Source organism: Rana temporaria, chromosome 6 (assembly GCF_905171775.1).
Source record: "Rana temporaria chromosome 6, aRanTem1.1, whole genome shotgun sequence".
Taxonomy (NCBI): domain Eukaryota; kingdom Metazoa; phylum Chordata; class Amphibia; order Anura; family Ranidae; genus Rana; species Rana temporaria.
Genome location: NC_053494.1, coordinates 156,348,480 through 156,361,232, shown reverse-complemented (window position 1 = coordinate 156,361,232; position 12,753 = coordinate 156,348,480). Strand labels below are relative to the sequence as shown.

At 47.6% G+C, this 12,753-nt stretch overlaps 1 protein-coding gene across 1 annotated transcript in view; it reads right to left on the bottom strand.

The window, feature by feature from the left end:
- The window catches only part of CWC22 (CWC22 spliceosome associated protein homolog), a 123,988-nt gene that overhangs the window by 39,088 nt on the left and 72,147 nt on the right, over positions 1-12,753 (bottom strand). Inside the window, exon 13 of the mRNA XM_040357646.1 lies at positions 4,902-4,962. Within this exon, the coding sequence (XP_040213580.1) occupies positions 4,902-4,962 (61 nt within the window). The remainder of the gene's footprint in view (positions 1-4,901; positions 4,963-12,753) is intronic.

The following is a 12,753-nucleotide window of genomic DNA, read 5'->3' as shown; positions in this document are numbered from 1 at the left end:
AAACAAAGATAATTCTTTCCACAGTGACTTCTATTGTCTGCAGTACCGCATGTGGCCAGAGGTGGAGGGGGTGGAGACACTCGGAAACCACTTGGAGTCGCAGTATTTCTGAGTGGCTCCGAGTGTCACCGTCACCCCACACCTCTGGCTAAATTTGGTACCGTACCTTGCAGAGGCTTGACTCCTTGCTCGCAATCCGAGTCAGGGTTTTCTTTTAAATAATAGCTTGTATTGTGAAACGCTCATTAACTGTGTTACTCGCAATCTGAGGTATTACTGTAATGTATTGTATTTTCGGACAAAAACTGTACCGATTAAATGAAAATCGTACGATCTGGTATTGTGCAAGAACATTTTTCGTGTTTCTCTCATTGGAAAATTTTGGACAAAAGCTGTGAACTAACAATCAGATTATCGTATGATTGCTTTGAAAGCGGAATTTCATTTGAATGATATTCTGATCGTATGTACGGGGTTCGGTCCTCTTATCCGCATAAGTGACTGCCGAGAAGTTTTCATGACACATGAGATACATTTGTGACAGGGAGGGAGATGAGCACATAGCTCGTCTATTAAGAATACAGCTCTGCACGATCCTTCGTTCCTCTGCGTATGTGGAAGGAGGGGGATGTCCCTTTCCTCCAATCAGCTTCCACACTGTGTATAAGAGCTGTAACTGCAGTTCTATAACCGCTGTTCTGTACTCCTCACAGATGCATAAGGATTTTATAACAAATCTTTCGAAGTAAAACTTATGTAGGAGTATTTGTGTCATCTCTGTATCATCTGCGGCTATTCACTTCACTGGGTATATGTGAGGGTTCACATCCACAAATCAACAGAACCTATCTTGTTTGTAACCATTATGACCAAGCGCTAGCATTTGCGTGAAACACGTCTACTTTTTTGTCCCCTGCTCCATCTGTCAACCACTTGTCATATGAAGCTTCAATAAAAGGATTTTGTGCACCTGTCCCAAATCATTTTTTTATGTTACAAATGTTTGGGAATGTATTCGTGCATGTGTAGATCTTCAAATAAGCTGTAAAATATTAACAAGTTGACCAACGTCTAGCAATTACACAAGAAAAAAAAAATAACACTTTACAATTTCCTTTTTAGTCCCCGGCAAAACTCCAGACAGCTAGGTGGTGTATTAAGAATGTGGACTTGTCTCAAAGTAAATCCATTCCTCAACAAAAATAAAATGATAAAAATAATGCATATGTCATTAGCAAAATAGTGGACTGGCAATGAACTATATGGTGACATGAGGAAGCCTTACTTAGACTTTCCTGTGGAAAAATAAATAAACGAAGCACGTGTAAGAAATTAGGTAAAGCAGAACGCAGAGGAAGACGCGGTACACTCAGCAGGCTCTAAACAGTACAGACAATTAACACCTCATTACAAGTTCTTTCAAGTCAAAACGAGACATGGAAAGATGTATAACCAAATATTTACCTGGAAATTTAACAAATAACATTCTAAATGGCTGAACAGGTGTTAAAGTGTACCCGTTCTTAGTCATAATAAAAAGGAACCCAGAAGGAATGGCAGAAATAGTGTGTAATGGTGAAAAAAAGGGAAGAAGTGTAGATTCTCCCAGCAACCAGATTGTTGGCTTTGTTATTAAAGTGCATCCTAAAATCTGATCTGCATTTTTTGTTAGAAAAACACCTAAATTATTATATATTTTCAAAAAAAGCAGAGGCCCTGAAGAATAAAAATGATGCTAGCTGAATTTTTTATGCTGTACACAATTTGCGCTACTGTTTATTAAATGCATCTTTTCAGCAAAAAAAGTAAGGGAAACAGATGCCAAACATGTCAAGCCTTAAATTTGCGTGCACCTGTGAAGTGGTGAAAAAGGTCAGTAACCAAAATCGTCCATCGTGGATGAAGGATTTAAAAACCTTTAGGCCAGGTTCACACTGGTACGACACAACAGCCATACTACTTAGGATCCGACTTTGCCCTGCGACTTCAATGAACAGGGATCCGACTTTGAACCCCGACAATACCAGGCACTGTATCTGGTATGAATATTTAGGGAGAAGTCCATGCAAAATGTAAAAAAAATTGCATGGACCCCCCCCCCCAAAGAGCATACAAGGCCCGGTCTGGTATGGATTTTAAGTGGAACCCCCCTATGCCGAAAAAACGGCATGGGGGTCCCCCTGAAGTCAATACCAGACCCTTATCCGAGCATGCAGCCCCTGTCGGTCAGGAAAGGGGGTGGTGATTAGCGTGCGCCCCCCCCTCGAATAACAACAGGCCACACGTCCTCAACATGGTGGATGCTTTGGTGCAGGGGGGCCCTGCGCCCTCCCCAACCCAAAGCACCTTGTCCCCATGTTGATGAGGACAAGGGCCTCTTCCCGACAACCCTGACCATTGGTGGTCGGGGTCTAAAGGTGGCGGGCTTGTCGGAATCTGGGAGCCCCTTTAATAAGGAGGCCCCCATCCTTTGTATGAGTTTGGGGTACATTGTACCCCATTCACCTGGAAAAAAAAAATCAGAAATAAAACATAATACACAGGTTTTTAAAGTAACTTATTAGGCAGCTCCGAGGGTCTCTTCCGACTTCTTCTGCCCTCTCTGGCTCTTCTTCGCTCATTTTCTGGTTCCTCTCCCTATGTTTCTGCTGGGTCTCCCCTGCGCATTAGAGCGGGAGAGAGCATCGTGTCAACATCGGAAGAAGAGCAGAGGGAAGAAGACAACGGAGAAGACCGGGCAAGAGCTGGAAAAAGAGCAGAAGATAGAGGAGGAGACCCGGCAAAAGACAGAGGGAGAAGAACCGGAGAGAGAGTGGAGAAGAGCCAGAGAGGGTAGAAGAAATGAAAGGGGCCCCCAAATTCCGATAAGCCCCCCCGCCCACAGAACCCAACAACCAACCGCCAGGGTTGTCGGGATGAGGCCCTTGTCCTCGTCAATATGTGGACAAGGTGCTTTGGGGTGGGGGCACAGGGCCCCCTGCCACAAAGCACCCACCAACCCTGTGTTGAGAGCATGTGGCCTGGTACTGTTCAGGGGGGGGGGGCGCAGGGCCCCCCCCCCCTTAAAATCCATACCAGACCAGGGCCTGGTATGCCGTTTTTTTTTCTTCTTTTGGTGTGGGGTTCCCCCTCAAGATCATCAGAGCACAAGTCGCATGCCAAAGTCGGACCAGGCAAGACGGCGATCCAACTTTGATCCAACTTCAGTGGTATTCAAGGGCTGAAGTAGGATCAAAGTCGGACCAAAGTAGCACAAGGAGCATTTTCAAAGTCGGACCGACTTGTGTCAGACCAGTTAAGACGGCTCCCATAGGGCAACATTGATTTTCACACATCATACGACATGAGCTCCCAATGTCGGAGCGTTTGTCGTACCAGTGTGAACCCGGCCTCATAGCTCATCAATTTAGAATCAAATTGTAGCCCTAGAATAATTGCTCTCATACTGGCATTTGCATCAATACCTCACAATTGTTGTTTATTTACACGTGTGCTCCGTGCAAGTGTTTGCAATCACATGTGTGCACAGGTGGACTGAGTTTATTAAAAAAATTATTAAAATTTAACACTTTTTTCCATTCAACTTTAATGCTATCTCAAGGGGGCCAACAGACCTCCTATACGATCACACAGGCAGGTGATAGGTTCTCTTTAACCACATGCCAACTGCCGCATGCTGATTTACGTCGGCAGAATGGCACAGTAAGGCAAAAGGGCGTACCCATACGTCCCTTTAACATTCCTGCCCAGCGGGTGCATAGAAAAATGATCAGACAGATTCTGTATCCACCTAGGTTAGTATAATACTTTCCTTGTTATCTTCCTTATACTACTAATCAACATTTAGTGTGCTAGCTAGATTGCACTCTTTTGTTTATATGGTATATTGATATACACCCAATATCAATTACAACACTTATCAAAGGGAAATGACTAGCCACGGAAATGCACTGGCCTTCTGTACAACCCATGTCTGATCTTGTATAGAAATAAGCTCAACATTTGCAGACTTTTATCAAATAGGAGGGGTGCTTTCTTCTCAAATCTCAATCCACAGTGGCTTTGGGAGCCGTCTAGACAATGGTATTGCACAGATAAGGCCTGCTTTTCTGGAGACCCCCACCAGTGCTCTCCACTTCTCTTCTTTGAGTGCCCCAGAGCAAGCTGTGCCATGTGGGTGCACTCCCAAACCATGGTGTGTGCATCCATAGACACAGTGTGGCTCAGACACACTCCCTCCTCACAGAATTTGACAGCCCATGGCTCCCGCTGTTTTCAATGAGTCCTGTGACAATAGGAAGTGAGGATCGGGAAAAGACTCAGGTAACCGTTTAGGGGGTGGGGGGGTTAGAGATAGGGGGTGTTGGTGGAAGGAAACAGGTAGTGGGAAATGTTTTACCTTAATACAGGGAATGCATTAAGGGTAAAAAATGTTTTGCCTTTAGAACCACTTTAAATTATACTGTTATTACTTAGAAATTCAATCCAATATATGATTATATAAAATGTATATTGCCACTTTAAATCATCTTTACAGGCAAAATTGATTTTGAAATTAATAGATGCACATTTGAGGAGCATTTAAACATTTTACATCAGATCAAAACAAATTATCCCCCAAAATAAAATAAAAAAATCAACCAAAAGTTCAAGCAAATGCAATTCCTCTTTGCTTTGAGATACCGGCATTCGCAAATCATTTTTTATATACACCAAGGTATTAAGATATTTTAAGAACTTGCTTTCTGATTTGATGGAGATATTTTTTTTACCCAGATTAGGAAAATACATAAAATCTACTTTACACATAGAATTATTACCAGTGGAAATAAAATTTCCCACATAAGTACAAAACTGCAATTTTTTTGTTGTTCAACAAAACACAATTGTGTGTGGCTTACCGTTTGACTTTCTGGGAAGGCCATCTTTATTAACTTATGAGCACATTCTTCAAAGTCTAAACTGGAAAAGAAAATGAAAATAAACATTAATCTAAAATGATTTATGGGCACCATGGCACAGCTCAGCCCTGCACAACACTTGAAAAATATACTATATCACTGTGTTATAGTGAACTCCAGGCATAAAAACCTTAACAGACACAAAGTAATGTAGCTCCATTTTTGTTAGTACATAAATTAAGGATAATTTCCATTTTTGTAACATGTTACACATGTATTTAGGGTGTAACATGTATAATGTTACCTTGGCTTAGCCCCCCCCCTGCATTCTCTATTTCCCTGCGACAGCGGACAAGTGAAGCGGAACAGAAACCAGTCACTAGTGGTGTACCACATGGCTCTGTCCTAGATCTTCTCTATTCAATCTATTTGTAAGTGCTATAACTAAAGGTTTTTATAAGCATGGTCTGACAACACCAAGGTGTGCAATAGGATTGATATCCCTGGAGGTTGTACATTGCATTGCTGTAAAATTAGTCAAAGTAGCGCAGTTCAATGTTTCTAAATGTAAAATAATGCACCTAGAGAAAAAAAAAAAATCAGTGATTCCTTGGTAGAGTACAACATTGGGGTAAAGTGTTGGCAAGAACAATAGAGGAAAAAGATTTGGGGGGGTACTTATTTCAGATGACTGCAAAATGAGCAGAGAGTTTGGACATGCAATAGAAAAAGTGAACTGAATACTAGGATGTATCACTTGAGAAGTGTTTCTCAACTCCAGTCCTCAAGGTGCCCCAACAGGTCATGTTTTCAGGATTTCCCTCAGATGAAATGGCTGTGGTAATTACCAAGGCAGTGAAACTGATCAAATCATCGTTGCAAAATAAATAGCCTGAAAAAATTACCTTTCTTGAGGACTGGAGTTGAGAAACACTGCACTAGAGGGATCGCCAGCAGGATGAAGGAGTTTCTGATTCCCCTATATAGATCTTTAGTGAGACCCCATTTGAAATACACAGTGTCCAGTTTTGGAGACCTCACTTACAAAAAGATATTGATAAGCTAGAGTCCAGAGGCCGGCAACAAAAACAGACTACAAAAACGTAATGTAGTTTGGAGCAAAGAAGGGAGAGGGGAGACATGACTGAAACCATTAAATATATTAAGAGTGAGGTTCAGGAGGGCAATATTTTCAATATGAAGCTCAGATCAAGAACACAGGGACATGACCTCAAATTAAGAAAGTTTAAAAACAAATCTTAGAAAGTATTATTTTAACAAAAGAGTAATTGATGCTTGGAACAGACTTCTAGCAGAGGTAGCGAGTCAGTCAACAGTAAGTAGATTTAAGCCTCAGAAGATGAAAATCTTTTCGAAACGTACGTCAGGCCCGTACGTGTGACGTCATTTCCGGGTGAGCGTCAGGTGGTTTTGGCTGGAGCGCACGCCACCACCGAGGATACACACGCTCGCCATTTAGCCTAGTCGGGTAGTGTTGTTACACACCGGCTATCAGTGGCTAATAGTATCGCTTTTCTTTTCTTTTTTCTAGACTTATTGTATTTTTATTTATGTTACCAGTATTTTAATTGCTCACTCCTCACGGAGATTAGTGTGACCCATTCCAGCATTTCCTGCACCTAGTGGTATATTCCACAGCAGGAGATGACACACATGTTGTTTTGAACTAAATAACATTTTTTTTTTTTATATGTCACAACGGTGTCATATTTTACCATACTTTATCACACTATCGGAGCCCCCCGTTTTTTCTTTATTGAAGAACCAAGGAAGTCGGATCATTTTACAGCAAGATATCTAATTTGGAGGAAGGAGTGAACATCAGAGTGGAGCAACAACTATTGGAGTACCTGATATATGCACTTTACCCTAAGCGGGGGCTTCTATCTGGTGAGTGGGGAACCCTTAGGGGAGCACCGGGACCACACCGCATTGCGTTTTAGGAGCACCCTTTCCACATCCAACTTACCAACTGGACTCCTAATGCTTCACCAACAACATTTATAAGTTCGTGTTACTCGCATGAAATATGATCTAGGGGCTACGGATGAACTACAGATGCAAAATCTTCTTCCTTAAATTAAGAATCTCAGACATTGACCATTTATTGGTATCTGACACTTTGGTGTCCTGTTGATTATAGTAGATATTGCATTACTGGTGTAGGTTTCTCTCCTACAGGGGGCAGCAGCCCATACATTAGCACTGCAGCCGGAATTTATATCATACTGTATGGACTTATGTGGTATCTTCCAATATAGATGTTTGCAATTTAGCATCATTTGCTTTTAGGTGCCGGATTAAGTTTTATGATATATGCTTTTTATGTAAGGTTTTTCCCTACAGGGGTCTCTTGATAGAGGGCAGTTGTCTGGGCACCTGCTATATCTATTTATTTTCTGTTTATGTGATTTATAGGGTGTTGCTTAGAGTAAGAGTCCTCCTTTTGTCACCTAGCAATATACCCTGTGATACAAGGGTATCCCACACACCTCACTGACTGGTATTACACCGTTCTGCAGAGTGCATATGTTTGTACATATGGCTACATATTCTACACAGCACTAGAGAGCTGCAGCTCAGCCACCAGAACACAGTGCCCGCCTGTAGCAATCCCAATAGGTCACTGGGGCCTACATCTACCTACGGCCCTACCTAGTTGACAAGGGACTGCACCACTCATATTGGGGCCACTTGACATCTTGTACCTACCGCCTCTAGCAGGCAGACCACCCATAGGGTGCTCAGTGGACAGGTGTCTACCCAGGAAGCGCCAACATCCCTACCCTTACACTTACTAGTAAGTAGATTTAAACATGGTTGGAACAAACATAGAACTATATTCAGACAAAAAAAAAAAGGATTTTTGTACTCACCGTAAAATCCATTTCTCTGAGTTCATAGACGGACACAGCCTTCATTGACCTTAGGGTTATGCTTCTTCCTACCAGGAGATTTAGGCAGAATTCTACAGCACTTAAGGTGTTAAAAACTTTCCCTCATGCCGCTCCTCCCAGGGGGCGTGGCTCCCCAGGCATAACCCCCACTCTGCTCTAGCAGCTTCAGTTCGTAACAAGCAGTACAAACCAAGGAGGGGTGGGTGCTGTGTCCGTCTATGAACTCAGAGAAATGGATTTTACGGTAAGTACAAAAATCCTTTTTTCTCTTTCGTTCATAGACGGACACAGCCTTCATTGACCTTAGGGACGTCCCCAAGCAGTGTCAAAAAAATTCGAGGGGTGGGAAAATAACACAGCAAAAACAGGTTACACCCCAAACAAAACCGGAGTTACTCAACGGAGGAACTCCAACCTTAAACTGCCGCCTGTAACACCCTGCGGCCGAAGGAGGCATCAGAAGATGCACTCACATCCACCTTATAAAACTTTGAAAAAGTGTGGACCGACGACCAGGTCGCAGCCTTACACACCTGTAACACAGAGGCTTGATGACGGAAAGCCCAGGAGGCCCCGATCGTCCTGGTCGAATGCGCCGTGACCCGAAAGGGAGGCGCCCGCCCCTTCAGGGCGTAGGCCTGAAGCACAACCTGTCGGATCCACCTGGAAATGGTGGCCGACGAGACTGCCAGGCCCTTACTGGGACCGGACACGAACAGCGAGTCCGACTTCCGGAACTGAGCTGTCGCCGACAAGTAAACTCGAAGGGCCCAAACCACATCCAGAGAATGTAAAATGGCTTCCTTCGGGTTCTTCGGCTGAGGACATAATGATGGAACAACAATGTCCTCGTTAATGTGAAAGGCCGAAACGACCTTCGGAAGAAAAGAGGGCTGCGGGCGCAGCACCGCTTTATCCTGATGGATGACCAAGTAGGGGGCCTTGCAAGACAAGGCCGCCAGTTCAGACACTCGTCTGATAGAGGTAATGGCTACCAGAAAGACCACCTTCTGCGACAAGGTCAGCAAAGGGATCTCCCGAATGTCCTCAAAGGGGGCACACTGAAGCGCCGAGAGGACCAAATTCAAGTCCCAAGAAGGTAGCGGAGGGCGCACCGGGGGGGCCACATGCCGGACCCCCTGCACAAACGTGCGAACCAAAGAATTCGCTGCCAAGGGACGCTGAAAATAAACAGCCAGAGCAGAAATCTGACTCTTGATCGTGCTCAAGGCAAGAGCCTGGTCCACTCCCCGCTGTAGGAACAGCAGGATCCGGGACACCACGTAAGTACGGGGGTGCCACTTCATCTCCTCACACCTAGAGATGTATGCTTTCCATGTACGATGGTAAATTTTTCAAGAAGTGGACTTCCGTGAACGCAGCATGGTAGAGATTACCGGGCCCGACAGGCCCCGGTCCTTCAGTACCTGGTTCTCCACAGCCACGCCGTTAAAGCCAGTGACCGTAAAGCAGGATGGAAGATCGGGCCCTGAGACAGGAGATCTTCCCTCAGAGGCAGACGCCAGGGGGCGTCTGCCACCAGACGTACCAGGTCCGCGTACCAAGAGCGACGCGGCCAATCTGGGGCGATCAGGATCGTTGGAATACCTTCGGCTTCCACCCTGCGCAGCAGGCGGGGTAGGAGCCTTAGAGGAGGGAAGGCGTAAATCAGGTGATATTGACCCCAGGGAGCCACTAACGCGTCTGCCCACGGGTCCTTTGACCGGGCCACAAACCGTGGTACCTTCCGATTGAGACGGGACGCCAGAAGGTCCACGTCTGGAGTGCCCCATTTTTGGCACAGGACCTGAAACACCTCCGGGTGGAGAGACCACTCCCCTTGATCCAGAGTCATGCGACTTAGGAAGTCGGCTTGCCAATTCAGAACTCCCGGAATGTATACCGCCGACAGGGCCGGAACGGACCTTTACGGCCCACCGAAGTATGTGAGCGACCTCCGTCGCCGCGGCCGAGCTCCTTGTGCCGCCCTGATGATTGAAGTACGCCGCGGCCGTGGCGTTGTCGGACTGGATCCTGACAGGACGACCCTGTAGCTCCAGGGACCACCTGACAAGGCACAGCTTGATTGCTCGGAGCTCCAGGATATTGATCGGCAGGCGGGACTCCTCCCGAGTCCAGCGCCCCTGGGCTGACTGGGTGCCCCAGACGCCCCCCCAGCCGAAGAGGCTGGCATCCGTCGTGACCACTGTCCAGCGGCACGGGAGAAAAGACTTCCCGGACCGAAGCACCGGAGACGTCAGCCACCATGCCAGGGAAGACTTGGCCAGATGGCTCAACCGAATCTGGCGATCCAGAGAAGATGGGACCCTGTCCCATCGTGACAGAATCTCCTTCTGTAGTACCCTGGTGTGGAATTGGGCATACGGAACCGCCTCGAAGGAGGCCACCATCAGACCCAGAACCCGCATGCAGAAGCGAAGAGATGACCACTTCTGGGTCAACAACTGTCTCACTGCAGATTGCAGGGTCAGCAGTTTTTTCGATGGGAGGAACACTTTTGTCTCCCCCGAATCCAAAACCAGCCCCAGGTGTTCCAGCCTCTGGGACGGAACCAACACTGATTTTCTGAGATTCAGAAACCAGCCGAACTCCTGCAGAGTCCGACACGTGATGGACACGTCCTCCTCTAACTCTGAGCCTGAAGAAGCTCTCAGGAGAAGGTCGTCCAGGTATCCCACGATAGCGATCCCTCGCTGCCGTAGCAAGGCCAGGATCGGGGCGAGCACCTTGGTGAACACCCGTGGTGCCGACGCCAGCCCGAACGGGAGGGCCACGAATTGATAGTGGTCCTCCCCGATCGCAAAGCGCAGATACCTTTGGTGGCTTGTGCAAACGGGAACATGCAGGTATGTGTCCATGATGTCTAAGGACGCCATGAAGTCCCCCTGGTGGAGGGACGCTATGATAGAACGGACCGACTCCATCCTGAATCGCTGCACCTTGACAAAGGAGTTGAGGGCCTTTAGGTCCAGGATAGGGCGAACCCCTCCCTTCTTGGGGACCACGAACAGATTGGAGTAGAACCCCCGAAACCGTTCCAGCGAGGGGACCGGCACAACCACCCCCCTGTCCAGAAGATCCTGGACAGCCCCGGACAGGGCTAGCCGACGATCCGGAGGAAGCTGGAGGTTGGATGGAAAAAATCTGTTTGGGGGACAAGAAAGGAACTCTATCTTGTACCCCGAGGCGACCACCTCGCAAACCCAACGGTCGGATAGAAGAGAATTCCACCGATCCACGAAGTTGTGAAGCCGTCCCCCCACCCGAGACCCGGGCGGGGGCAGACCTTCATGCGGAAGCAGGCTTGTCCGCAGGCTTGTTCGGTTTTTTGAACCAGTGGGGGTTTCGCCCGGCAGCAAGGGCTTTTGCACCTTGCGGACCTTTTCCAGCCGCGCTGGCGCACGAAAAAAACGCTTAGGGGGTAGTAAAAGTAGGACCTTGCTTGCGGCGAGGTTCCCTACCCTTCCCCGACTGAGGGAGCAAGGTGCTCTTACCTCCAGTGGCATCCTTAATGATGTCATCCAGGGATGCCCCCAAAAGCCGTCCGCCCTTAAAGGGCAAATCTACCAAGGCCTTTTTTGAGGACTGGTCAGCCGACCAGCACTTAAGCCATATAAGGCGGCGCAGAACCACTGCGTAGACAGAAGCCCTGGAAAGCAAAGGAATCTAATCCATATCCGCCTCGCAGAGAAACTTCTGACCCTGAATCAACTGTTCAGCCAGGTCCCTAGAGGACTCGGAAGCACCTTGGACCTCCAGGTCCTGCAGCAGGAGCTTCGCCCTTTCAGTCAGCGTCTGAGCTACCAGGGCTCCGGCCAGAGCCGGCCTTACCACCGAACCCACCACCGAGAACAGGGAGCGGGCCACGGCCTCCACTCTCCTATCAGCGGGGTCCTTGAAAGCAGGAGCCCCCTTCACAGGCAACGTAGTAGCCTTACTCAGTCTGGACACAGAGGGTCCACCGACGGAGGAGCGACCCACTTTTTAAAAAAAAGTCCTCCTCCAGGGGGTAACGGGTAGCAAAGCTTTTAGGAACAGTAAAAGCCTTTTGCGGTGTATCCCATTCCTTATACAACATATTGTCTAAATAAGGAACACAGGGGAATACCTTAGCGGTACGCGGTGGTTTGCGGAATCCAAAAGGGACTGACACCGCTGGTGTCTCCGCCACATCCTCTAAATGAAGAGTCTCACGTACCGCAGTTATAAGAGCTCCAACAAATTCCTTATCAGCAGACGCCGCAGCAGAGTCATCCTTGCTGTCCATGTGGGTTAAGCCCGCATCCTCAGACATGACAGAACCAGAAGCAGCAACAGCGTTATCAGATTCTGCGTCAGAGATATCCCCAGAAACAGCCTCCGGGGGGGGGGGGGGGCGCTTTTTTACCCCCCAACCGAGCACTGGCTGCTTCAAACCTGGTGAGAAAAAGACTCCAGGACAGCCGACACCGACTCAACAGATGTGGCAGGGGAAGGGGCGCTAAGGGTTAATTCCGGCATTGTAAGGAATGAGGGGCCTGATTCAGGCTCCATATTGCCGTTGCCATTTCACCCCTACTGCCAAGGGCAGGAAAAAAGTCCCCCACAGGTCACCTCCCGGCCGCTAGAGCACAGTATGGGGCCCCCTGAGACTCACCACCCTCTGGTACAGCGCGGTCTGTGAAGGCAAGTGTGTGCTGAGGAGAAGCTGCAGCGCTGCGTCTGTCCCCTCAGATGATTCGCGGTCTTTTTTCCCCGCCGAAACGGCCACTAGAGGCCGAACTAGTGCTGAAAACGGCGCCGGCCACAAGAAAATGGCCGCCGAATAATACAAGCGCGGCTCCGGCAAAATGGCCGCCGTTGCGCAGTTTTAAAAAGACAGACAGTGTACCCAAAAATGACAGTACACCAAAACAGCACACAGCACACACAAA